Source organism: Ranitomeya variabilis, chromosome 6 (genome assembly GCF_051348905.1).
Source record: "Ranitomeya variabilis isolate aRanVar5 chromosome 6, aRanVar5.hap1, whole genome shotgun sequence".
NCBI classification, from domain to species: Eukaryota; Metazoa; Chordata; class Amphibia; order Anura; family Dendrobatidae; genus Ranitomeya; species Ranitomeya variabilis.
In genome coordinates, this window is record NC_135237.1 from 269513786 (window position 1) to 269541427 (window position 27642).

The window sequence follows — 27642 nt, forward strand, 5'->3', positions numbered from 1 at the left end:
CAAGCTGGGATTCGAGTACTACATGATACAACAGAGAAAATAAAGATTTATCTACAGTGTCCTAAATTATGTAGTTAGAAAAGAAGTAACAGATCCTGTGGAGAGAAATTCCAGCGTCTGATGCAGCCATTCTACTCTCCATCCCACCATGCGTCTACGACACGATACGGTGTGTGACGAGGCCGTCAGCCGGGTGATAGGCCCTAGAGATCACATCCGAATAATCATTCCATCTGCTGTTCTGTGCACTGAGGGTGTCTTACCAAGATGAAATACACAAGTAAAAGCACAGCAGGTCATAGCAGTAAGGTAACATGTCACACTCCGCGCCCCAGAGGAGAATATATTAGGAGCCGATTTAGAAGTGAAACCCTAGAACTTGTGGTGGACCCCCCACATAACAGAATCTGCAGACAAGCAGCTGAGTGTTGCGGAGCGCCATCAGTGACATCACCAGCCCATGACAAATAGTGTCCGAGGGTACAGCACACACCTGGAAAAAGGGACATTCCAGGGCGGCCGGCTGCCTCAAAGCCTTCTTTGTACGGAGGAGAGTAAGTGGCCAAGACGAGATGACTCAGTGTAGACCTTAGTGTGTGTGTGGCTAGAGCGAGTGGGAACCAGAACTAATGGCAGAGATCATCCACTGCTATACAGAGCTCCAGCAAGGCTGGGTTTAGTCATAACAGTGATATGTTACAGCCACGTACACACAGAACCTGCCCTGTTCTCCTCATGTCACACTATTCTACACCAGAAAGAACAGACAGCATTTAGGTAACATGGAAGGTCCTCAGCTCCCATGTTTGCTTCTCTACGCACATGACACAGGGGAATGAAGACATGACAGACCCTGTGAGTGTTGTTAGGGTCACCATCCTTCACAGCTCTGGTGGAGCACTGCACGCTGCTAGTCTGGTCACACTGACGGGGGCACTACAGGACTGTAATCAATAGCTGGTGTGATGTATATATCTGCCACCGTCGGCTTGTGGGTACGTTGGCAGAGTAGTATAGTTCCAGCTGCAACTGGCAGACATTGCCTCACTGGCACCCACAACCAGTTACCGTAGGCCCCAAGCTGCTGTGGTATGTTCCTGCTTAAAGGGGGTTTCACACGAACAAAGTACATTTTAATTATCAGATCTTTGAATAATAACTTTCACAATTAGATGTGTTAAATAAAATGTTCCTGCTGTGTACTGTGTAATGGCCGTGTCTGACCGTACAGGTACATGGTCCGATCATATCACAGCTCCTGGGCCATGGAGGAAGCAAAGAGTATACAGACATTACAGCGGCCACTTTCTGCACTGCATGTTTAAAAAAAAACAAACAACAACTTGCTTTACGTCACATAATGAATCCGCTGTGATCCCGTGCTGTAATGTCTGTATACTCTTTTGCCTTCCCCCCCCCCCCCCCCAGGCAATGTGTTATGATCAGACCATGTCCCTGTACGGTCAGACACGGCCATTACACAGTACATGGCTGGAGCACATTTATAACATTATCTCAGCACAGGGACTTTTTTTTTTTTAAACATCCAATTCTGTAAATTATTATTCAAAGATCTATTAAATTAAAATGCACCTTGTGTGGGAAACATCTTTATTAGTGATGAGCGAATATACTCGTTACTCGAGACTTCTCGAGCATGCTCAGGGGTCCTCCGAGTATTTTTAGTGCTTGGAGATTTAGTTTTCTTTGCCGCAGTTGAATGATTTACATCTGTTAGCCAGCATAAGTACATGTGGGGGTTGCCTGGTTGCTAGGGAATCCCCACATGCACTTATGCTGGCTAACAGATGTAAATCATTCAACTGCGGCAAAGAAAACAATCTCCGAGCACTAAAAATACTCGGAGGACCCCCGAGCATGCTCGAGAAATCTCAAGTAACGAGTATATTCACTCATCACTAATCTTTATATAAAAGGTTTTCCAAGACTTTGCATATCTAAAAAAAAAAAAATGATGTTCCTAAGCATCAACAGGCAGGTATTTGCTATCAGCCTGTTGTGCTCGGCGCTGTTCTTCACCAGCAGAGTGGTAACAGACCGCTACTGCCAACGATTCAGCTGCTTCTGCTTCATTTCCGCTCTGCTCTGTTGCCAGGGGGTGACTGCTGATGTCATGCTAATAGGCAGTGGGAGTTAGTGACCATGAAGACCAGCGCCGAGCACAACAGGGAGGTTGTTAGAAACTACCTTCCTGTAAGTGATTAGGCACATTTTTTCCCCCTCAAAGTTCTGGATATCCCCTTTAAGCATGCTGCTCCCAAAATCAACATTAAATGAACTATACAAAAAAAAAATCATACTAGCACCATACCCGTTTACTGATACAGTGCCTTAGAAAATGACTTTTAATGTGCATGCAAATGAGGGGCCTTCGGTTGTACCCTCAGAGTGGCCAAAAGCTCAGTGCATTGTTAGGCCGGTTTCACACGTCAGTGGCTCCGGTACGTGAGGTGACAGTTTCCTCCCGTACCGGAGACACTGACACACGTAGACCCATAAAAATCAATGCATCTGTTCAGATGTCATTGATTTTGTGCGGACCGTGTGCGGACCGTGTCTCCGTGTGCCAAACACGGAGACATGTCAGTGTTCGTGGGAGCGCACGTTTTACACGGACCCAATAGAGTCAATGGGTCCGCGTAAAACACGCACCTCACACGGACATTCTCCGTCTGGGGTCCGTGTGCGTGCCGGAGACAGCGCTACAGTAAGCGCTGTCCCCCCCACATGGTGCTGAAGCCGCCATTCATATGTTCCCTGTAGCAGCGTTTGCTATAGAGAAAATATGAATGATAGTGTTTAAAATAAAGATCCATGTGTCCGCCGCCCCCCCACCCCCTGTGCGCCCCCCCACCCCCTGTGCGCCCCCCCGCTGGTCAGAAAATACTCACCCGGATCCCCCGTCGGCAGTCGCTCCTTCCTGGTCTGGCCGCGGCTTCTCTACTGTATGCGGCCGATTACACTCATGAATATGTGGCTCCACCTCCAATAGGGGCGGAGCCGCCTATTCATGAGTGTAAATGAGCGGCCCCACGTGACCGCATACAGTAAGCCGCGGCCAGACCAGGAAGGAGCGACTGCCGACGGGGGATCCGGGTGAGTATTTTCTGACCAGCGGGGGGGGCGCACAGGGGGTGGGGGGGTGGGGGGGCGGCGGACACATGGATCTTTATTTTAAACACTATTCTTCATATTTTCCCTGCAGCAAACGTTGCTACAGGGAACATATGAATCGCAGCTTCAGCACCATGCAGAGTGGGTACCACACGCTCCGTGTGGTACCCACTCGCCATACGGGCGGCACACGTGTGCCGCAGGTATGGCCTCCGTGAGTTCCCAGGCACACGGACACGGATAACTCCGGTACCGATTTATTCCGGTACCGGAATTATCTGGACGTGTGGGACAGCCCTTAGTCCTGCCACTTCTGATTGCTGGTGCACACTTTCCAAAGCGAAAATTGCCCAATGTCTGCCGATGTGTGTGCTTGTGCGCAGGGACACTGCCAGTGCACTTGGAGCGGTCTCTCCCCTGGCTCACTACACCCATACACCAGGATACTCTGGGATGTGTGCACTGTCAATGGAGATGCAGGGAAAGCTCCATGCAAAATTATTGGCATAACTCCGCACTGAGCTTTTGGCCATGCCGAGGGTGCATAGCACCGGACCAGTAATGGCTACAGAGCTAGTATGGGTCTCAGAGGCATAATCTCCTAAAGCACTGTATAGCTCGGAAGCATTTTGTGGGTGATAGACTCCCTATTAATTGAAAACAAAAAGTGTTAAAAAAATAAAGAAACCCGTTTTGTAAGAAAAGAAGTGTTGTTACTGTGAGACTAAAAATAAAAAGCTGTATCTTAAATAAAGGAATAAATGTTCCTTATTTCTCCCAACACGCCCACTGCTGCTCCTGACTTTTCTGCTAGAAGCGATGGCGTCCCATCCGTCAGTCACCTGAATAACAGGGACGTGATCCCTCAATGTTAGGTAAAAATCTGGGAGTTCGGTATTCTGATAATCGGAGAAGTTTGTTAGGCTACTTTCACACTAGCGTCGTGCACTGCAAGTCGCTATGCGTCGTTTTGTAGAAAAAACGCATCCTGCAAAAGTGCTTGCAGAATGCGTTTTTTCTCCATTGACTAACATTAGCAACGCAGTGCGATGCATTGACACACGTCGCATCCATCGTGCGACAGTTGCGTCGGACCGTCGCCACCAAAGAACGTTGCATGTAATGTTTTTTGGTGCGTCGTGTCCGCCATTTCCGACAGCGCATGCACGGCCAGAACTCCGCCCCCGCCTCCCCGCACCTCACAATGGGGCAGCGGATGCGTTGAAAAACAGCATCTGCTGCCCCCGTTGTGCGGCGCTTTCACTGCTAGCGTCACAACGTCGCAATTCGTTGTGCGTCGTATGACACTAGTGTGAAAGTAGCCTTAGTGCTGCAGCGGCTCTGGGTGAGCAGCTTGGAATCGACACACGGTAAATCACAGACTGACGACTTTTCAGAAAAGCCTCAGATGAAGCTCCTTCATGTCTGTTTTTGGCACAAAGCAAGAAATGCAACATGACCAGGTCCCCGACAGGATTTCCCATGAATAAGTCACAAACTCTTCTGTATGACACATTTCCCCTCCCCCAGTAAGTTAGAGGTAGGTGACGAGGCTACTTTCACACCTGTCTTTTCCTGACCGTCACAATGCGCCGTTTTGTGGAAAAAATGCATCCTGCAAAGTTGCCCGCAGGATGCGTTTTTTTCACATAGACTTGTATTACCGAAGCATCGCGACATATGGACTCACGTTCCATACGTCGTGCACTGGATGCGTCGGTATTTGGCGGACCGTCGTAGCGGAAAAACGTTCAAGGGAACTTTTTTTGTACGTCATGCCCTGCATTTTAAAGTGGGCATGCCTGGCCGAAACTTCACCCCTCCTCCCTGGGAGTTTACTATGGGCAGCGGACGCGTTGTGCAAAAAAATCGCCAATGTCCGTCGGTACGTCACGCCAACGCTTAGCGACGTACCGACGGAGGTGTGAAAGAAGCCCTCACCCTGCGGGTGTATGGACCGCGGCTGCAGAGCACTGCCAATTACACCAATGTTTAATCTAGCCACTGTGGCTGCAAATACAATTTAAAGACAATCCCTTTAAGTAGGCATCTGATGAATAGTACTGGAGTTGTTCCCTCCCAGAGGACAGTGTGGAGCAGCGACCTCTCGTCCCTGGGGGTCACACAGCCACAGCCCCCAGAGGACGGAGAGACGGGCCGCTACTAACGCGCGGCGGATGGGGCTTCTATGAGACTGGTCCGTTCAGGCAGCACACAGCTCGCCCCCCGCATGGCAGCACACAGCTCGCCCCGCATGGCAGCACACAGCTCGCCCCCCGCATGGCAGCACACAGCTCGCCCCCCGCATGGCAGCACACAGCTCGCCCCCCGCATGGCAGCACACAGCTCGCCCCCCGCATGGCAGCACACAGCTCGCCCCCCGCATGGCAGCACACAGCTCGCCCCCCGCATGGCAGCACACAGCTCGCCCCCCGCATGGCAGCACACAGCTCGCCCCCCGCATGGCAGCACACAGCTCGCCCCCCGCATGGCATCGGACTGCGGACACATCGCCCTTAACACAGAACCTGGGGGAAAGCTTCTAACTGCTGATGTAGAACAGCAGAGGCCGTGCGGACATTACTCTACGCTCGTGTGAGCGGAGCCTGAGTGTGGGAGCTGGTAATGTGCCCGCAGCCTGTGACAGCCCCACACTGCGCAGCCCCGGCCACAGGTGGGCAGAATGGGGGGCATGCGTGCAGCCAATGACTGGCACAGTGTGGGGAACCGGCAGAGGGGGCACCGGCCATCTGTGGGCAGCACCGCGGCCACCCAGCACAGCGCCACCTGTGGCCCCCCACACGCAGCCAGCCTGGGAGCAGTCCGGGCACTCACCTGCGGAACACGTTCATGAGGAAGGACTGGTCCTGGCCGCGGTACTGGTACTGATACGCCATGGCTGCCGCTCCGTGTCAGGCACTGGCTCCTAGTACGTAGAGTCCCAGTCTGCCCGACCCGGAAGGTGTCACCGCCACTCCTGCGCCCCGGCTCCCCCTCTCACACGGCCATGGTTCCCGCCTCCATTCCTCCCGTGCTGCTGCTATGTGGCTGGGCTGAGCGGTGAGTGCGGGCTGACTGCGGCCGTGGGCGGGAGCTGGGGCTCAGAGACATCATTGGGGGCTCAGGCACATCATTGGGGACTCAGGCACATCATTGGGGGCTCAGGCACATCATTGGGGGCTCAGGCACATCATTGGGGGCTCAGGCACATCATTGGGGGCTCAGAGACATCATTGGGGGCTCAGGCACATCATTGGGGGCTCAGAGACATCATTGGGGGCTCAGGCACATCATTGGGGGCTCAGAGACATCATTGGGGGCTCAGGCACATCATTGGGAGCTCAGGCACATCATTGGGAGCTCAGGCACATCATTGGGGGCTCAGGCACATCATTGGGGGCTCAGAGACATCATTGAGGCTCAGGCACATCATTGGGGGCTCAGACACATCATTGGGGACTCAGGCACATCATTGGGGGCTCAGACACATCATTGGGGACTCAGGCACATCATTGGGGGCTCAGAGACCTCATTGGGGGCTCAGGCACATCATTGGGGGCTCAGGCACATCATTGGGGGCTCAGGCACATCATTGGGGGCCCAGGCACATCATTGGGGGCTCAGAGACATTATTAAGGGCTCAGGCACATCATTGGGGGCTCAGGCACATCATTGGGGGCTCAGGCACATCATTGGGGGCCCAGGCACATCATTGGGGGCTCAGAGACATTACTAAGGGCTCAGGCACATCATTGGGGGCTCAGGCACATCATTGGGGCATCGGGCTCATGGCAGCCAATTACAGTTCTCATTTCATCTGTCATTCCTGAGAGCAGCACTTGTCTGTCTCCAGCTGTCCCATAGCGAATGAATGGAGTGGCAGTACACAGGATCCATCACTGCTCCATTCACATGGGAATCTTCTAGGAATCAGTGGGGGTCCCAGTAGTCAGACCCCCGACAAACAGGACCTTAGTCCTGTCTCATTGATAGGGATAACTTACAAACTTGAGAGTCCAGCTTTAGGCCTCTGTCACACTTGCACATAGACCCATTCAAATCTATGGGTCTGCTCTGTACACACATCAGTGTGTTTCCACAGACCATGTGTCAGTGTGCACAACACGTTGATGTGTCCGCTTTTTTGCCGGCAGCACAGTCCAATAAACGTTCTGCACACCGATGATACGTGGATGACAGTGTGACATGTACGCCAGGTGCTGATTGCACTGGTCTACCTACGATCAGCGAGACTAGGAAACGTTGATGAGACTGGAGTCAGCACCGCCGACTGTGTAAATAAATAATAAAAAAAAAAACAATGTGGAAAGCCAACAGCTGGGGGCTGGTGTTAATATTCTGGAAAGAGGCCAATAGCCATAAAGGATCCCAGGGTTTTAACAGCTCACAGCTGTTTGCTTAGTATTTACTGGTTATTACAGAGGGGGTTATTAACCAGCATAGGTTACACAGACAGGCATCTGTGGGCTGATATTAATAGGCTGGAACAGGGCCATGGATAGTGGCCCCATCGCAGAGTAACAACATCAGCCCTCAGCCGCCCCAGAAATGGCGCATCCATTAAATGCCCCTATTCTGGCTCTTAGCCTCTGCTCTTCCCACTTGTCCTGGTGAAGGGCAAGTGGGGTAATAGTAGTGGGGTTGATGTCAGCTGTTTACACCCCCATTATTAACCCCATAGTCAAACTTAATAAAGACACACACAGAGTAGAGTCCTTTAATTGAAATAAACACTCCCTGACCCTCTTTTACCCATTAATTAAACCAAACATCAAAGGGATCCTCACCTATCCGCTTATAATCCACAATGCTCATGTTCAATGATGATCCCCAACTCCGCCACACCCAGATGGTATAGTGAACGGTGACATCAGTGATGCCAGCGCTCACCACGCCAGCCGGAACACAATGAGTTGAGCGAGAAAATGCGGCTGTGTGTGACCGGCAGTGGCGTCATTAAGGTTACCGCCGTCACAGGCCGAAATTCTCACACTCAGCTCAGTGCGTAATTCATTCTGCAAAGAAAACAAGCCCTCTTATGGAAGCTGTCTAGGAAAAAATGACAGTGAATAAACAACAAATGTCTGTGTCTTAAGTCACTGGAGCACAATTTACTCCCTTCAGGCCACGGTCACACGTTCAGTATTTTACATCAGTATTTATTAGCCAAAACCAGGTAAGGGAGAATCAGAGGAAAAGTATAATAGAAACACGTCGCCACTCCTGTATTTGTAACCCACTCCTGGTTTTGGCCTACACATACTGATGTAAAATACTGACCAAATACTGAACTTGTGAACGTGGCCTTAAAAGAGTTAATTGTACTGCAGTTTTGTGATAGAAAAAAAGAAACTGAAATGTATAATTACAAAGTTGTGAGTAGGGTTTTGCGCAAATTCTGTTCAAGAATTCACTTAAAGGCAATCTGTCACCCCCGGGATGCTTTTAAGCTATTACTATGGGCATACAGGTAGGACTATTTTACCAATTGTATCACCTGTATGCCCATAGTAATAGCTTAAAAGCATCCCGGGGGTGACAGATTCGATTTAAAATACTCTTTGAATATGTTTGCAGTGTATTTAATGGGGAACGTTCCTATGAGTTAAATTGACTGAATAGAATTTACACTAGATTTTAACATCCATGCCACATGCTAATTTCTGCACAGAAATGTTGTGCAGTGTATAGCTGAGATTTGTTGGTATCACATCTAGGTAGCAGATACTGTGTTAGGCCGGTTTTACACGTCCTGATATTTCCGGTACCGAAAAAAAACCGGTACCAGAGATATCCATGTGCCATCCTTCCTAGACAGTCCATCATGAAAAGTTATGGAACTTTTCAAATTACTTTATCAGGGAAATTGTTTTCATTACTGTAAAGAGAATAAAAATGCATTTAAGTGACTTCCAAACCCCCGCTTCTTTCCAATCTATTTACCTGCCTTCAGCTGCATTGATACCAGAACATACTCATTTGGAGTACAGCTGATGGCAGTGAGTCAGCACTTCTCTGAGTCAGATGGCTGTAGAAATAGAACTGTAGTGCACGGACTGGCCGCAGCTCTCCGGCCCAAGTGTGACAGCTTCATATAGTTCTATGTAGCTGTCGGGAGAGCCACTGCCAGTCTGAGCATTGCGGTCTGATTTATGCAGCCATCTGACTGTGCCCTTGTCAGAACAATCTCCTGCAGCCGATTCATTCCTCCAAATTAAGGAAACGCAAGTGCCGACCCTTTCACTGCCATCAGCTGTGCTCCACATGAGTATGTTCTGATATCAGTGCAGCTGAAGGCAGGTAAACCGACCAGGGAACAGCATGTGCTTGGAAGTCATTGAAATGCAATCGTTTTTACAGGAATGGAGACAAATTCTCTAATAAAATGATTTGAAAAGTTTCATCACTTTCCATTCTGGACAGATTTCTTAAAAAAAAGGAAAAAAGTTTAGCCACTCCTTAATGATTTATTATGGTTTTTCATTTAGTGATGATAAATATTATACTTCTCTTATTTTTTATTTTTTTTAGAAACAGGATTTTTTGACTGCAAGTGAAACCGTCCACTGGCCCGGGGCCATGTGCAGTTTGCGCCTTATGCATAGTGCCCTCACAACTGTCCTGGGTGGATTCCTGTTATCACTTGGCCAATAAAGATGTAACAATGGAGAAGAAAGCAGCATTCCATGAAAGACCCCAGAACTGTTTATTAACGCTCCCATTTCTGTTTTCAACCGCGTTCCTTGTAAGAATAGTCCTTATCACTTATGGAGTCTACCAGGACCGTACAATGTTGGTGAAATACACAGATATTGATTACCATGTCTTCACGGATGCAGCACGATTTATCACTCAGGTAACATCGGCCTTCAGGGCCGCACTGGAATCTGCTGCAGCCTGGGCTAAAATCAATGCTTCTGATGAAAACTTACTAAAAATGTCTGTTACATAGATAGAAGATATGAGCACTGTACCCAAAAGGTTATCATTTGCAAGAGACTTTTCAGAATAGGGGTTGGGACAGTGTTCTTGGGGTTGTACTGATTCCCTCTTCCTCTGTCAGCAGATATTCTAAGGGTATGTGCACACGTTGCGGATTCTCTGCGGATCCGCAGCGTTTTTTCAGTGCAGAAATGCTGCAGATCCGCAATTGATTTACAGTACAATGTAAATCAATGAGAAAAAATAAATGCTGTGCACACTTTGCGGAAAATCCGCTGCGGAAACGCTGCGGTTTAAAAAGAAGTAGCATATCACTTCTTTTTTTGTGAATCTGCAGCATTTTTGTACCCATTCCATTATAGAAAACCACAAGGGTAAAAAACGCAGCAAATCCGCAAGAAAACCGCAGCAAAAACGCACAAAAAAACGCTGCGGAACCGCACAAAAAAACCCAGGTGCGTTTTCTGCCAGGAGAGACAGAATCCGCACCAGAAATTCCTAAGCCTAATCCGCAACGTGCGCACATAGCCTTACTCTCCATAGATGACCTTGGGGTGAAAAATAAGCTCTGAAATATTTTGCAGTAGTTTCAAGAGTGAGTGAATATATTCAAGGGGAATTGAATTCTACTCAAGTTTTACAAAGATTCACATTCACCAAAACAAATATTTTTTGTAATTTGCTTTCGTGAGAATTCAGCAAAATGGCAATCGCTTGCTGCCATAATGTGCCATCCAAAGGTTACAAAAGATGAAAAAGCATTATATACAAAAAAGTTGCCCTCTATCATGCTAAAGCATGTCAATGTGAAATATATGAAATATGAATAGCAATATGGCTTTTGAATATTAGGAAAAAATGAGACACTTTGCATAAAATTTGGCCAAATTATATCTGCCCATCAACCAACGTCAAGGTGGTCTCAAAGACTGATGGGCCCGTATGTGTGTGAATACCTCTCTTAGGCTGATGTCTACCCATAAATGCAGGCATTGCTGAGAGAGGTGTCCACATTCACCCAGGAATTGAGACATCAGCCTAAGAGAGGTGTTCACATACGTAGGGACCCATCAGTCTTTGAGACCACCTTGACGTTGGTTGATGGGCAGATATAATTTGGCCAAATTTTATGCAAAGCATCTAATTTTTTCCCTAATATTCAAAAGCCATATTGATATTCATATATTTCACATTGACATGCTTTAGCCTGATAGACTGCAACCCTTTTTTTGTATATTGTATATGGAGGTAGCTCCTCCTGGTATGCACCTATTCACACTAGTTTGGATGTGCCAGTCAGTTTTTTGTCATTTCAAAAATCATTATACTCACCAAGACATCTCTGGCCCCTCTGCCACATCTTCAGATTCCCCGCCGCTCGTGTTGGAATCTTTGTGTCTCCCCACTGTGCCAGAACATTTTGGGTTTATTGTGCCTTAGAGGGCTATGCACATGCACCAGGGAGTTTGTCGGTGTCATGGTGTACACAGTGATCTTTTGTAGAACCTTATCGGGCACCAAGGCACAGTGCGGGAGACATGAAGATTCCATCGCGAATGGAGGGGGATTTGGAGTTATGGCGAGGACCAGACATGTAACTATGAGTAGCAGAAAGGTGAGGTGATTATAATGATTTTTATATATATATATATATATATATATATATATATATATATATATATATATATATATATATATATATATAATATATTTTTTTTACGCATTATGTTTATTATGTTTTTGGGACACTACTAGGATAACCCATTCTTCTAAGTGTTTGGCCCCGATAAAATAACAAAGATTATACTTACCTCCCATATCGGCGCCGTTCCAGCAATGTCAGCACTCGCTCACCCGGGGCTTTCGTGTGGTGTTATGAGACGTGAGCCCGGCGCCCAATCACCGCTGGTGTCACTAGCCCCGCCTTCATACGAATTGAACATGAAGGGCTGCAGCTGATATCTGACTTCCTCTTCATGTCCAATTTGTAAGAAGGCGGGGCTAGTGACGCCAGCGGTGATCGGACGCCGGGCTCACGTCTCATAACACCACACGAAAGCCCCGGGTGAGTGAATGCCGTCACAGGAGGTGAGTATAGGCTTTTTTATTTTATCGGGACCAAACCTTTAGATCAAGAAGGTGCTGTCTTACTAGTGGACAACCCTTTTAAATTTGTATTTCCTACAAGCGGTTACATGCCATGGATCTCTGCATCTGCTGATCGTGATTTGTGTAGTGATTCGCAGTCCATGATTTTAACATTTAGGCTGCATTCACACAGCTACATTTTTATGACCTTCTTCTGATTGGATCCATTCTAGTTTTTGCCATGATATTAAGAAGGATGATACAAAAGGATACCAAAAATGTTTTAGGCCTTACGCATTGACTTATGTAAGAAATAATACCTCTTTATGGGCACATTTTTGTTCCTTTCACCATCAAAACAACAAATACGAATGGAAACTGCTGACCACACATGAAACCCCAAAGAAGCAAATAGTATCTGGAGGAAGGAATGGAGACTATACGCTCTGGTGACCTATGAAAGCTTGGTAGTGCAGATGAATGTGGAGGTTTATACAGATCTGTCAATGGTCCAACCTGCAGGACATTGTAAAGAGAAAAGTAATACTGTAGGACGTTAGCACTGAATATTTAGTTTTTTTTCCTATTTCAGGGATCTTCTCCTTATGAGAGAGCAACATACCGTTACACGCCATTACTTGCTTGGATGTTAACACCAAACATCTATCTCACAGAAGTTTATGGGAAGTTCTTGTTTGTGTGCTGCGATTTAATGGCAGCATTCCTAATCCACAGACTCCTCACACTCGAAGGCCTGGATAGCCACACTGCTAGCAAGTACAGTGCCTTCTGGCTCTTTAACCCATTGCCTATGGCCGTGTCCAGCAGGGGGAATGCAGAATCAGTCTTGGCAGTTCTGGTCTTAGCAGCCCTGTATTACGTGAAGAAGCGGCACTTGGTGAAGGCTGCACTTCTCTACGGTCTCTCAGTACACATGAAGATCTACCCCGTGACTTACCTACTGCCTATTGCATTGTCACTACAAACGCCAAGAACGAAGGGTAACAAGTCACACGTATCTGGTGGACCAGTCCTGAAATTGTTTAAAAATTCCTGGGATCTCTTCCTGAGGCTCCTCAATTGGGACACCCTAACCTTTGGAATTGGATCCAGTTTTACCTTATTTACACTAAGTTTGGTCTTTTACTGTAGGTAAGTTATTCTTTTTTTTTAGGTTAAAATAGAGTGCAACAGATTTACTAATTTGATTTGATATATAGACAGCATAAACGTAGTCTACGTAGATAGTCTGAAAATTGAGCACAGTGGATCATGCTCCTTGGTAAATGGACAATTTAATTTAACACCCCTTCTTGGTTATCCTACTTTTAGATCAATTTTTTTGCATCCCAATTTTGCAACTAATAGACTTTATATTAGATTGTCTACACAGTGCAGCAGATGTACCCTACAGTGTGACCCAATGTGATAAATTTGGTCCATTTCAAGACTGTTTAGACATTTACGGCATTACAGTGGATTAGTAAATGTGCCCCTAGATGCAACATTTGTACCAAACGTGGCACATTTTCCGGCAAGTTAACCTATGTCTTATGTTTTTGGCAGCTATGGCTGGGATTTCTTGGAGCACACGTACCTCTACCACTTGACCAGGAGAGATATTAGGCACAATTTCTCCCCATACTTCTACATGCTTTACCTTACTGCGGAAAGTGACTGGAGCTTTGTCCTGGGCCTTGTGGCCTTTCTGCCTCAGATACTGCTGCTCACCCTAATATCTGCTGCCTACTATAAAGACCTGCCCTTCTGCTGCTTTCTGCACACCGCAATCTTTGTTAGCTTCAATAAAGTTTGCACATCTCAGGTAAGGAGAAGTCATGGCGGACCCAAGTGTGATGGAATGTGGCTCACTATTAAGACCATGGCCGCGGAGATGCATCTTAACCCTTACAACTTCTAAGATGTGACACCTTTAAAAGGGACATTCCCATCTCATAAAATAATGGCACATAGATGGGTACACCATGATTTTATGATTAGTGGGTGTTTGACCTCTGGAACCGCCACAATCCTGATCATGAAACTCTGTGGCCCCTTACTACGCTGCTCTTGGTCACCCAGATGTGCAGAGAGCGGCAGCCAGCTCCATTTACTTGAATTGAGCAATGCTACAGTATCCCTTGCCTCTTCATTATTAGAGATTGGTGACATTGAAAACTTCAGACCCTCACCGAGTATATAGTGATAGCATATCCTAGCATCACTTTATGAGATGGGAATATTCTTTTAATGGAATCCCTGCAGGCCAGGGGTAATGTTTAAAGGGAAACTGTTAGTAGAATCAACCCTCCTAAGTTGTCTATATGGGTATATAGGTCATAGGAAGTGGAATAAAATGATACCTTGATATCTGCGATCCGATGTCTGATTCCGGAGAATCCATGTTTTGTTTTTTTGTTGTTTTTTTTTTATACATACAGCTCTGGCAAAAATTAAGAGACCACTGCAAAATTTTCAGTTTGTCTGATTTTTCTCTTTATAGGTATATTTTTGAGTAAAATGTAAATTGTTCTTTTATTCTATAAACTATTGACATGTCTCCGAAGTTCCAAGCAATACATTTTGGGTTTTTTTTTCTGAAAATGTGAAATGGTCAAAATAACAAAAAAACGCATTGCTGACAGACCTCAAATAATGCAAAAAAAAAAAAAAACAAGTTCATATTCATTTAGAAACAACAATACTAAAGGTACAGTCACACTCAGCGACGCTGCAGCGATATAGACAACGATCCGATCGCTGCAGCGTCACTGTTTAGGTCGCTGTAGAGACGTCAAACACAGCAGCTCCAGAACGTTGCAGGAGCGATCCAGTGACGTAACGGTGACTCACTTATCGTTCTCGCAGGTCGTTAGCTCCATGTAAAACATTGCTGGCATCGTTGCTTTTGCTGTCAAACACAACGATACACGCCGACCTGACGACCAAATAAAGTTCTGGACTTCTAGCTCCGACCAGCGATATCACAGCGGGATCCAGATCGCTGCTGCGTGTCAAACACAACGAGATCGCTATGCAGGACGCTGCAACGTCACGGATCGTTGTCGTTCTCGTTGCAAAGTTGCTGAGTGTGACGGTACCTTAATGTTTTAACTCAGGAAGAGTTCAAAATTTTTTTTCACAGCTTCTTGCCATGCTTTCCACCAGTCTCACACTACTTTTGGGTGACCTTATGCCACTCCTGGTACAAAAATTTAAGCAGTTCTTTGTTTGAGGGCTTGTGACTATCCATCTTCCTCTTGATTACATTCCAGAGGTTTTCAATGAGGTTCAGGTCTGGAGATTTGGCTGGCCATGACAGGGATTTGATGTGGTGGTCCTTCATCCACACCTTGATTGACCTAGCTGTGTGGCATGGTGCATTGTCCTGCTGGAAAAACCAGTCCTCAGAGTTGGGAATCAACTGTTTTTCCAGGATGACCTTGTATGCGGCTTGATTCATACGTCCTTCATACTGCCGAATTCCAGCCTTGCTGAAGCATCCCCGGATCATCACCGATCCTTCACCAAATTTCACAGTCGGTGCAAGACACTGGCTTGTACGCCTCTCCATGTCTCCGTCTAACCATTAGATGACCAGGTGTTGATCTGGGGATGCTTCAGCAAGGCTGAATTTGGGCAGGTTAATCCTTGCGAAAGACGTATGAATCAAGCTGCATACAAGGTTACCCAGGAAAAACAGTTGATTCCTTCTGCTCAGGCAATGTTCCCCAACTCTGAGGACTGTTGTTTCCAGCAGGACAATGCTCCAGGCCACACAGCTAGGTCAGTCAAGGTGTGGATGAAGGACCACCACATCAAAACCCTGTCATAGGCAGCCTAATCTCCAGACCTAAACCCCATTGAAAACCTCTGGAATGTAATCAAGAGGAAGATGGATAGTCACAAGCCATCAAACAAAGAACTGCTTACATTTTTGTACCAGGAGTGGCATAAGGTCACCCAAAAGCAGTGTGAAAGACTGGTGGAAAGCATGCCAGGACGTATGAAAGCTGTGATTAAAAATCATAGTTATTCCACAAAATATTGATTTCTGAACTCTTACGGAGTTAAAACATTAGTATTGTTGTTTCTAAATGATGATGAACTTTTTTTTTGCATTATTTGAGGTCTGTAAGCACTACATTTTTTTTGTATTTTGACCATTTCTCATTTTCAGAAAATAAATACAAAATTTATTGCTTGGAACTTCGGAGACATGTTGTCAGTAGTTTATAGAATAAAAGAACAATTTACATTTTACTCAAAAATATACCAATAAAGAGAAAAATCAGACAAACTGAACATTTTGCAGTGGTCTCTTAATTTTTGCCACAGCTGTATATGACCTCTTCCAGGCTATGGGCCGGACACTGATCTGCATGAGAATCTGCCTCCAGAGCTCATTTTACATGAAGGGGGAGTTACCAGTGTGAGACAAGTAACTAACACAGAACAGTAAAACTGAACATTATCTTTTTGCAAACTCATTTTTTGCTCTTCTCTGAGTTCTGCTGTATTGTACCAATATTGCAACCCTGTCTGTGAGCTAGAAGCTGAGAGGAACCTGCAGATGTGTCAGGTATAATCACACACAGCTCTGCAGTGAGAGCAGGGAACAGCCATTACATTACTGATAACTCCCCTTCATGTAAAATAAACTCTGGAGGCTGATTCTCATACAGATCAGTGTCATGGCCCATAGCCTGGAAGAGATCATTTATATATAAGAAAAATGTGGATTTCTCTGGAATAGGACAGTAGATTTCAGATATCAAGGTATCACTTTATTCAGCTTCCTTTGACCTACATGTCCATATAGACGCTTAAGAGGGATTATCCTACTGCCAGATTCACTTTAATAGGCAGCAGTTACATTAAGAGATGTATGTGTTACACTTTTCAGAAATCCTCATGGTGTTGGTGTTTCTTCTTTGATTGACAACCTTTGACTTTACTATTTTGTCCTATTAAAGCAGTTCATATTATAATTTATAAAGGAGATTTTTCTTTATTTTGTTTAGTATTTTCTATGGTATCTTTGCCTTTTGCCATTGGTTATGCCTGGTGTGAAGATATCTTGGCAGCGGAGCACATTTCTTCTTATTATATGGTTTGGTGCACAGGTAATATAATTTTGGTATAACAGTGCCTGAATGTTTTGAGTTTTTCATATGGGTGAAATGTCTTATAGGGAATTTTTCACAGGTTTTTGCTACCTCATCTGAGATCAGCCTGATGTAGGCAAAGAGAAGCTGAATCCAATTATGTATCACTTAGATTACTGGGTGCTGGGGTTTCTCACACAATCAGAGCTTTTAGATTTAGCAAAGCAGCAGAGCTGAGAAAGCTAACCCCGCCCTCACCGGTCTGTGGGTCTCTCTCTCTCTCTCTATATATATATATATATACAGTGTGTATATATATATATATATATATATATATATATATATATATATATATATATATATATATATATATACACTCAAAAAAAGAGGCAGCACTCCATTTCATCTGTGCGAATGTGGAAGGTTTAATCAACCCACTTCACTGGGCGACGTTTCAGCTCCATCTGAGCCTTGAGAAAGGCTCAGATGGAGCTGAAACTTCGCACAGTGAAGTGGGTTGATTAAACCTTCCACATTCGCACAGATGAAATGGAGTGCTGCCTCTTTTTTTTGAGCTTTCATAATCCTGGTGCAATCGTTGGACTGGCACCCGAAGATAAGTAGAAGTTGTGCTGTTCCTTTTTTGTTTGCTATATATATATATTACACACACATTGTCTATAAACAGTGAGGTACTTATCACGGGAGGGGGCATGTTAGACTACCAGGCACCCACTGCTGCGTCCCAGCAATGATAAGCTCCTGGTGCTAAAACTATCATTGCAGGTAACCAAAAGCAGTGAGCTTGTTAAGAGAGGCATCACTAAAATCTGTGTTTTCTTTATCGCCTCTCATTGGGGGACACAGGAACCATGGGTGTATGCTGCTGCCACTAGGAGGCTGACACTATGCAAATAAAAAAGTTAGCTCCTCCTCTGCAGTGTACACCCCATCGACTGGCATTATACTCTTCAGTTTAGCTTAGTGTCAGTAGGAGGTGGACACGGGTCTTTCATTAGACCCTTATCTACCTCAATGTGCGTCGTTTCTTTTCAGGTTTTTTCCGGAGGGATACAGGGTGAACAGTCACACCTGTAGTCCCATAATACGGACTATGAGTACGGCGTGTACTGCCACCCCGTATCCTCATAGATCCCTCTCCAGGACCAAGAGCCTAGCACACAAGCGTGCTTAGAAGTCCGGTCCTGGCTCCATCCCCCACCCACTCGCCCACCAGAGCCTGTCGGTTGGAGGAGATGAGGACGTCCATCACAGTTCCGTGGACGTCTCATTCCCCTCAGGTTAGTAACTGCGTGGGATGTTTAGGTGAGTATTTCCCCTAAATTTTTCCAGCTCTTCCCCTGCCCTCCCTCGCAGTGTGGGGAAGTAGATGTCCCTAAATGCCTTGCACGATTTTCTTGTGGTGGAGCTGACCTTTTTTGTTAGTGGAGATCCCGGGGGCACCAACGCGGGCGGTGTCTCTTCGCGCGGTGGCCCTTCGGGCCGCCGCGTTTCCTCCTGGGCTGTCCCCTTCGTCGGGGCCTCAGTGCTCTCCCTGCGGCCGCGCTGCTCGGCCGCGGTGTCTCCTCTTGCAGGGGCAGCCCTGCGGCCGCAATGTGTCTTGTGCCTGCCGGGGCCGCCGCGCTGCTTGCTCCCTGCAGGCTTCGGCGCCGCGATCCTCTCTCCGGCGGCGCCAGACTCTAATTTAGGTCCCGGCTCCGGCCGGGGCCTACTTCCGGCGCCGCGACCCCGACTCTTCCATTCCCTCGGGCGGCCCTGGCAGGCTGCCGCACTGCTCTGCGGCGCACTGCTCCGGGGCCGCGGTCGTTTTTTTTCCGGCGGCGCCGGCCTCTAATTTAGGTCCCGGCTTCTGCCGGGGCCTACTTCCGGTACCGCGCTCCTCCACTTCCGCCTTCTTCGGGCGGGCTTTCTCCCGCACGACAAACTGTGCCCTGCACTCTCCGCCCACCGGCGCCATCTCGGCTGACTCCGCCCCTTCCTCCACGCCGCTGTTTGACTCACAGGGCAGGAGATTACACACGTGCCCCACGTTTTCGTCACAGAGCGCTCTTTTCTGGGAGCACAGCACAATCTGCGCGGATTGCAGCACCAGAGGCCGCAGGGCAGGAGCTCCAGCGGGACATCCAGGCTGGCAGCAACCTGGTATCCGTTTTCTCGTCTGCCGTGAGTAGCTCTGCACAGCAGACTGACACCCCCCTCTGCCCCACTGTCCCCTAACCCGCTGGCATTTTTCTTCAGGGACCTCTTCAATATGTCTAACTCTAAAGGGGGCCGCTCTCATCCTCCTACTTCTTCCTCTTCTACCTTAGTCAAGTACTTTGCATGTTCGTCCTGTAACAGCAAACTTCCCTCAGGTCAGTCCTCTCCTCTCTGTCAGGCCTGCAGCAACCCGATTGTTCCCACCGCCCAGGATCCCCCGGCCGATCCGCCCGTGAGTGATACCCCCATCCCAGGCTGGGCTTCCTCTCTGTCACAATCGGTGGCCGATCTAACACGGGTGTCTCAAATCCTGGTGTCCATGCTGGACCGATTACCTCTGCAGACCCCCGCAGTAGCCAGCGGGTCGCAGGAGCTTCCGCCCGAGCCTTCCTTGATTAGCCGCAAAAGGTCCAGACAGGAACGTCGGTCTGAGTCCTCTTCTCGCTCCATTTCGCCACTCGGCCCTCCTCTGCGGTCGGCGTCCTCCCGATCATCATCTCCTGAGTCAGGCGAGGCGTTCTCTGATGCGCCTTCGGAGGATGTTTCGAAGCTGGATTCGAACCAAATCGCTACCATGAGGGATATGGTTCAGAATCTCATTGGAGCGATAAATCTAACCTGTGGCATCAAGGAGTCCTCTACGGAACCCGCAGATCAGGCGGTTTCGTTTAGACGGGCTAAACCACCTTTCAAGTTTTTCGCCCCTCACCCGGAATTCGAGGAGATTATGACCAGAGGAAGAGAGAACCCGACCAGACGCTTTCAGAGAGGAAAGCGACTTGGCGTTTTATATCCCTTTCCTCCGGAGCTCACCGCTAATTGGACTGCTTCTCCTTCGGTGGACCCTCCAGTTTCCAGACTGTCCACCAACACGGTCCTCCCACTGTCTGGCGGAACATCTCTGAAGGATTCTAACGATAGAGTCATAGAATTTTTCTCGAAGTCAGCCTTTGAAGCGGCCTCAGCTAGTCTTTGCCAGCCTTTGCTTCCACTTGGGTTTCAAAATCCATATCCAAATGGGCCAAACAGCTCCGTCAGGGCATTCTGGACGGGGTTCCATCCGGACAGCTGGCGGAACTTGCCAACCAGATTTCTCACGCGGGTGAATATCTGGTCTCCGCCTCCCTGGATGCCACGTCTTGTGCGGCTCAGGCGTCCAGCAACGCGGTTGCCATCCGCCGGACCGTTTTACTTAAGGCCTGGCAGGCGGATTTGTCTTCTAAAAAGTCCCTTACCAGCCTGCCTTTTCAGGGGTCTCGTCTTTTTGGTTCTAAGCTGGACCAAATCATTAAGGACGCTACAGGGGGCACAAGTTCCCTTCTTCCCCAGGCCAAGCGTCGTCGCCATCCTCCTAGACGTCAATTTCGGTATTTTCGGCCTTTTCGTCGCTTCGCGGCGTCAAACTCCTTTTCCCAGCAGCAACAGAGGCCACAGGCACGTCAAGAGAAGAAGACGGTATCCTTTAGGCCCACTCCTTCCTGGCGTCCTCGCTACTCCCAGGGTAGATCCTCCAGGTCCACGACTGGAAGAACCACCTTGGCATGACTCTCGGCTAGTCGTCAGCCCACCTCCCAGGCTGGGCGGCTGTCTCCTCTTCTTCAGGGACGTCTGGATCTTTTCAGTAGAGGACGCATGGGTCAGGGAAGTTGTATCCTCGGGATACAAGATAGAGTTCGTTTCACGACCCCGGGATCGTTTTTTCGAATCCCGACCTCCAAGAGATCCCGCTCTAGTTCCGGGTTTCTTTGCAGCCATCACTTCTCTCCTCAAAGCCGGGGTAATTGTTCCCGTCCCAGAAAAAGAACGGTTCGCAGGTTTCTATTCAAACCTTTTTGTGGTACCGAAAAAAGACGGCAGGGTGCGTCCCATTCTGGATCTCAATTGCTGAACAAGAGAGTTCGTCTGAGGCACTTCATGATGGAATCCCTTCGTTCAGTAATTGCTTCCATGGAGGCTCAGGAATTTCTGTGCTCCATAGATATTCAGGACGCCTACCTCCATGTTCCGATATTCCCGGGACATCACCGATACCTGCGCTTTGCAGTGTTTCAGGAACATTTTCAGTTCGTCGCCCTGCCATTCGGTCTTGCAACCGCCCCAAGAGTTTTCACGAAGATCATGGCGGCGCTGATGGCCATCTTGAGGGTCAGAGGCCTGGTTCTGTTTCTATACCTTGACGTCATCCTCATCAAGGCTCTGTCCTTTTCTCAGGCCCATTAAAGCCTGTCCATCGTTCTCGACACCCTAGCCCGTTTCGGGTGGCTGGTCAACCGGAAAAAGTCCTGCCTTATTCCTTCTCAGCGCATCATCTTTCTGGGCATGCTCTTCGACACTCGTCAGATCAAGGTCTTTCTTCCCGAAGACAAGAGATCCATTCTTCGTCGGGACATACACGTGCTCCAGGGCCCTTGGTCTCCCTCCTTCCGATCGGCCATGAAGGTTTTGGGGAGGATGGTAGCAACATTGGAAGCGATTCCCTTCGTATAATTTCACTCGCGACCTCTTCAGCAGGCCAGCCTCTCTCAGTGGAACAGGTCTGTCTTCTCCCTGGACCGTCCGATCCGACTCTCTCCCCGGGTCAAACGGTCTCTCAACTGGTGGCTCACGTCACCTCTCGTCTCCCAGGGCAGGTCCTTCCTTCCAGTTCACTGGCAAGTGGTGACGACGGATGCCAGCCTGCTCGGCTGGGGTGCGGTGTTTCGCCACCTGACTTTACAGGGCCGCTGGTCAGCGCAGGAGTCAACCTTGCTGATCAATGTCCTCGAGATCCGGGCCATTTTTCTGTCCCTTCGTCACTGGGAAGGGATTCTCAGGGGCCTTCCAATCCGAATCCAGACGGACAATGCCACGGCGGTGGCATATGTCAACCATCAAGGGGGGACTCGGAGCTCCTTGGCCTTGGCCGAGGTATCCAAGATCCTCCTCTGGGCAGAGGCAACGGTTCCGGTGATATCCGCGGTGCATATCCACGGCATGGACAATTGGGCCGCCGACTTCCTCAGCCACGAGGGTCTCGCGGCAGGGGAATGGTCCTTGCATCCGGAGGTCTTCCATCATATTTGTCTTCGATGGGGGACTCCGGACGTGGACCTCACGGCGTCTCGGAATGAACAGGAAGGTTCCGCAGTTCGTCTCCAGGTCTCGCGATCCTCTTGCAGTGGGCGTCGACGCTCTGGCCATTCCTTGGTCACAGTTCTTGCTGCCCTACCTGTTCCCACCCCTTCCATTACTTCCCAAACTGTTGAAAAAGATCAAAGCGGAAGGGGTGCCGGTCATTCTGATCGCCCCGGATTGGCCCAGGGGAGCTTGGTTCGCGGAGCTCGTCAATCTTCTCGCGGACGCTCCCTGGCGCCTTCCAGACAGGCCCGATCTGCTGTCTCAGGGTCCGATCTGCCACCCGAATTCTCGGTCGCTCAGTTTAACGGCGGGGCTGTTGAGACCGCAGTTCTAAGAGCGTCCGGCCTTTCGGACTGGGTGATTCACACCATTATTCAGGCTCGGAAGCCTTCGTCTTCCAGGATCTACTATCGTACCTGGAAGGCTTACTTCCGTTGGTGCAAGTCCAACCGGTTTTTCATCTATGTCTTTTTCCCTGCCTTCCATTTTGGCCTTCCTTCAGGCAGGACTAGATTCGGGCCTAGCTCTTAGTTCCCTGAAGGGCCAGGTCTCTGCGCTATCCATCCTTTTTCAGAAGACTTTAGCTTCCCAACCACCTTCCTTCAAGGAGTAGCCCATGCTGTCCCTCCGTACAGGGCCCCTGTGGATTCATGGGATTTAAACCTGGTACTGGACGTTCTGAGGGTTTCCCCCTTTGAGCCTCTCAGGGAGGTCCCCCTGTCAGTTCTATCTTGGAAGGTGGCCTTTCTTGTGGCCATCACTTCTATCCGCCGCGTTTCCGAGTTGGCGGCCCTGTCTTGCCGTCCTCCGTTCTTGGTCATCCACCAGGACAGGTGGTCCTCAGGCCTCCGCCTTCTTTTCTTCCTAAGGTTGTTTCCACCTTCCACCTCAACGAGGACATCGTTCTACCTTTCTTTTGTCCAGCTCCGACTCATCCTCTGGAGCGTTCGTTGAACAAGCTGGACCTCGTCAGGGCAGTGAAGATCTACCTGGATAGAACGTCCACTTTCCGGAAGACGGATTCTCTTTTCGTCATTCCTGATGGCTCACGCAGAGGCCAACCGGCTTCCAAGGCGATTATTGCTCGCTGGATCAGAACGGCTATTCTGGAGGCTTACCGGGTCAAGAACAGAGTGCCCCCTCCTGGGATCAAGGCTCACTCTACCCGGGCAGTCGGAGCCTCCTGGGCGGTGCACCACAGGGCTTCCGCCCTACAGCTTTGCAAAGCGGCAACCTGGTCTTCCATCCACACGTTCGCCAAATTTTACAAGGTCCATACCTACGCTTCGGCGGACGCCAGCCTAGGCAGAAGGATCTTGCAGGCTGCAGTGGTGAGTCCTCTGGCCTGATGGAAGTCTGTTTCTTCCCGCCCTTGTGACTGCTTTGGGACGTCCCATGGTTCCTGTTGCCCCCAATGAGAGGCGATAAAGAAAACAGGATTTTTGGTTGCTTACCGTAAAATCTGTTTCTTGGAGCCTCCATTGGGGGACACAGCACCCTCCCAATGTTTCTCAGTTTCTGTTGTTTTATGTTCTATGACTGTTCTCACGTTTACAGTTCTCAAGTTTGTGGTTATGGTTTTCAACCTTGTTATTTATCTCCTACTGCTTTCTCACTAACTGAATAGTATAATGCCAGTCGGTGGGGTGTACACTGCAGAGGAGGAGCTAACTTTTTTATTTGCATAGTGTCAGACTCCTAGTGGCAGCAGCATACACCCATGGTTCCTGTGTCCCCCAATGGAGGCTCCAAGAAACAGATTTTACGGTAAGCAACCAAAAATCCTGTTTTTAACCCCGACAACATGCTGTATCCAGATTACACAGCAAAAACCTGCTGACAGATTCCTTTTAACTTAAAGAAGCAACGTACATAACTTATAATTTTGCTTTACATACATGTAAATCATGACATTCCTTTAATCACCCCTGAACATTAAACATACATGTGCGTCACATGTCAGGAGCTGAGCTAGCTTCATACATGGTGGGTGCCATCCATGTTATAATTCCGGCTCCTGTCTCCAACAGTAATAATTGGAGCGACGGCATCTGGCCCAATGCGGATAGGCCCTCTGTGATTGAGTGCCATGGCAGCCAAGAGTCTACTGAAGATCCCCATTGCCAGCATCTTTGTACCCCACTGAAGCCCATCCACAGCCTGGGCTTCATAGGAGGTCATTAGTTCTATTCACTGCAATATTATTGTATTGTAGTACATAGAATGTGGGATGAAACAATAGAAAGTTTATATTGCAAAGGGGATGGGGGGGGGGGGGGGACACAAAATATAGCAAAAGTTAATGTTTTTAAAAATATTAAAACTAAATATACAAGCTTATATCTCCCCTTTTGTCCTGTTCAGAAATATAAAAAAAATATATATACGAATTTGATATTGCTGTGTTTGTAAAAGTCTGATCTATCAAAATATAAAATTATTTAACCAGACAGAAAATGGCGTAGGGAAAAAAAAAAGCTAGAACTGTCCTTTTTTGATCACTGCACTTCACCCCCTCCCCACCCAAATGCAATAAAAAAAGTAATCAACATATGATTAGTGCCCCAAATTAAAAAAAAAAAAATGGCAGCATTGCAGGTTTTTTTTTTTTTTTAATGTTTAAACTTACTGGGACTTTGTATTCCCATATCAGCACATTATATGGTATAGTGAATAGTGCCATTTGAAAGTGCAACTCATTCCGCAAAAAATTATCCTACATATGTATTTGTGGATGGAAAACTAAAAAAGTTTAAGAGGTCTTAGGAAAAAAAGAAAAAATACGGTAAGTGTCAAAAATAAAAATGTGCACGGTTGAGAATGGGTTAGGCTACGTTCACATTTGCGTTGTGCGCCGCAGCGTCGGCGCCGCAGCGCACAACGCAAACAAAAACGCGGCAAAACGCACGCTAAAACGCTGCGTTTTGCGCCGCATGCGTCGTTTTTGGCCGAAAGTTGGACGCAAAAAAAATGCAACTTGATGCGTTTCTTGCGTCCAACGCTTGCGGCCATGCGGCGCAAAACGCAGCACAACGCATGTCCATGCGCCCCCATGTTAAATATAGGGGCGCATGACGCATGCGGCGCCGCTGCGGCGCCCGACGCTGCGGCGCTGACCGCAAATGTGAACGTAGCCTTAAACAGCCACAAGCAAAGAGCTTGGTTCACTGAATTCCATGTAAAGAGATCACAGCTGAGAGGAGAAGGAAAACTGTACTGTATTTTTCCATTTTGGAAGGTTTTTTTCCCCATGCTGTTGTAGGATCGGATCTCGTAAACTTCAATTCTAGTGAAGAATTTAAAGGTGTTTTTGCTACAAAGTCACTAAGATATGCCACTTGCTGTTCGGCGGGGTCCGATGGCTGGGACTGGAAGTCCTGAGTTTGAGGTTCTTCACTGCCAAAATGCTTATTTCCCTTGCTCTGCACACCTCCAGTAATCTGCTGAGAGCTAAGAGACCCATCAACATAGATGCACGGATGATGAGGTCCCTTGCACAGTGGGGGTGGCAAGAGCACTCCTTGACAGAAGAAATATCAAGGGGACCTCGGTCCCTCATTCTGCAGATGAGCGAGGGTCCAAGATTTCAGACACCTACAGATCATAAAGTTATGACTTACTCTAGTGACCTTTCATAATACCCTTTAATCATGCTATCCACCCACTTACATAAAATCTTGTACAACCAACTACACCAAGCTACGTCTTGTAACATTGTACTAGAATCTGTCCTACAGAGCCTAACATTGACTTCCTTTGTCTTGCAGGCAATATGGCTCGCTCCAGCCTACTTTCTGGAATTTGAAGGACTAAATACCTTTCTATTTGTCTGGCTGGCTGGGCTAGCCTTCCTCATCGTAAATAGTTATGTTCTCACCCAAATTATCATCAGATACAATGTTCAAGGTGAAAAGGGGAAACATAAACAGGAGTGATACTCCTGAAGATTTTCTAGGCTGTACTTCCCCATTCATTAGTAGATTATGCTTTATTGGGGCATTTTCCTTCAGGAATTTGGTTAATAAGTGACTGTTTTACTTATACACCTCAAAAATACCCCTCAATAAGAAAGCTAATATCTCATGAGTACAGAAACCAGGAGTGACCTTTAAACAGGTTAATGGAAGGGGAGTGCTGTGGGATCAAGGGACAATTAATTTAACCCTAGTGTCCATGCACAGACATGCTTGCCAAACCCGCCAATTTTACTTGGAGTGTCCCAAGTATCTGTGTATGAAATGTTCAGCCTGGCAGCAGCGTATTTCCCTCTCCTAGGTGAAAATGCATGCGCCCTATCGCTGAAAGGTGTGCGCACGTGTATGGGGAGCTATTGATGGTGTATGGCCACCCACAGGCTCTCATTTCATCTGCATCACAGTTCCCTTCAGATCAGACTGGAGTTCTGTAATGCCCCATCGAAAATCACCAAAGTGACATGGAGCAGGGACCAGCCATGGAGAGTTGCAGTTCTGAATGTCCTATGAGCCCTCTCAGCACCGGTGATGAGCTAAGACGGTCTATTAAGTGACAACATGGAAGTCATTAGAAGAAATGCATGGATCCTGTTGGATTTGGAGAATCTGGTGTCCTGTACTTGACACCGGGCAGCATTTTCTCGGTGTGAATTGCAATAGCCAATTCATCCTCCCTTCTTAGCCACAGAGGACATCAGGTAGGCGTTGGTTCTCAGGGTTCCCGTCCAGTGGCTCATGGATGAGGTCCTGCAAATCGATTTGGACCAACTCTACCATTAATGTCTGTAGGAACATATAGAAAAACGTGCAATAAAAATCAGTAAAAGAAGCGTAATGGAAAAACAAAATTTTATTAGAAATCATTTAAAATGCTAGGTGTGTGTGTGTATATATATATATATATATATATATATCAGCTGAGTCAGGTAATGGCGCTCGTTACATTAAAAAAAGTACACCGAGCCCCTGAAATAATAGGCTCATAAAGTAATATTGCAAAAATGCCCACAAGATGATTCCTTTAAAAAAAAAAAAAT

At 47.7% G+C, this 27642-nt stretch overlaps 2 protein-coding genes across 2 annotated transcripts in view; one reads left to right on the forward strand and one right to left on the reverse strand.

Moving 5' to 3' along the window:
* The window catches only part of PDCD6 (programmed cell death 6), a 35636-nt gene extending 29446 nt beyond the window's left edge, over window positions 1–6190 (reverse strand). The window contains exon 1 of the mRNA XM_077269615.1: window positions 5971–6190. Within this exon, the coding sequence (XP_077125730.1) occupies window positions 5971–6032 (62 nt within the window). The 5' untranslated portion in view covers window positions 6033–6190. The remainder of the gene's footprint in view (window positions 1–5970) is intronic.
* Window positions 6083–27628, forward strand: PIGM (phosphatidylinositol glycan anchor biosynthesis class M). The gene is made up of 6 exons (XM_077269614.1): window positions 6083–6195; window positions 9688–10012; window positions 12779–13338; window positions 13753–14011; window positions 17211–17312; window positions 26399–27628. The coding sequence occupies exons 2-6, from the start codon at window positions 9821–9823 to the stop codon at window positions 26564–26566; spliced, it is 1281 nt and encodes a 426-aa protein (XP_077125729.1). The 5' UTR covers window positions 6083–6195; window positions 9688–9820; the 3' UTR covers window positions 26567–27628.
* The last annotated feature ends 14 nt before the right edge of the window (window positions 27629–27642 follow it).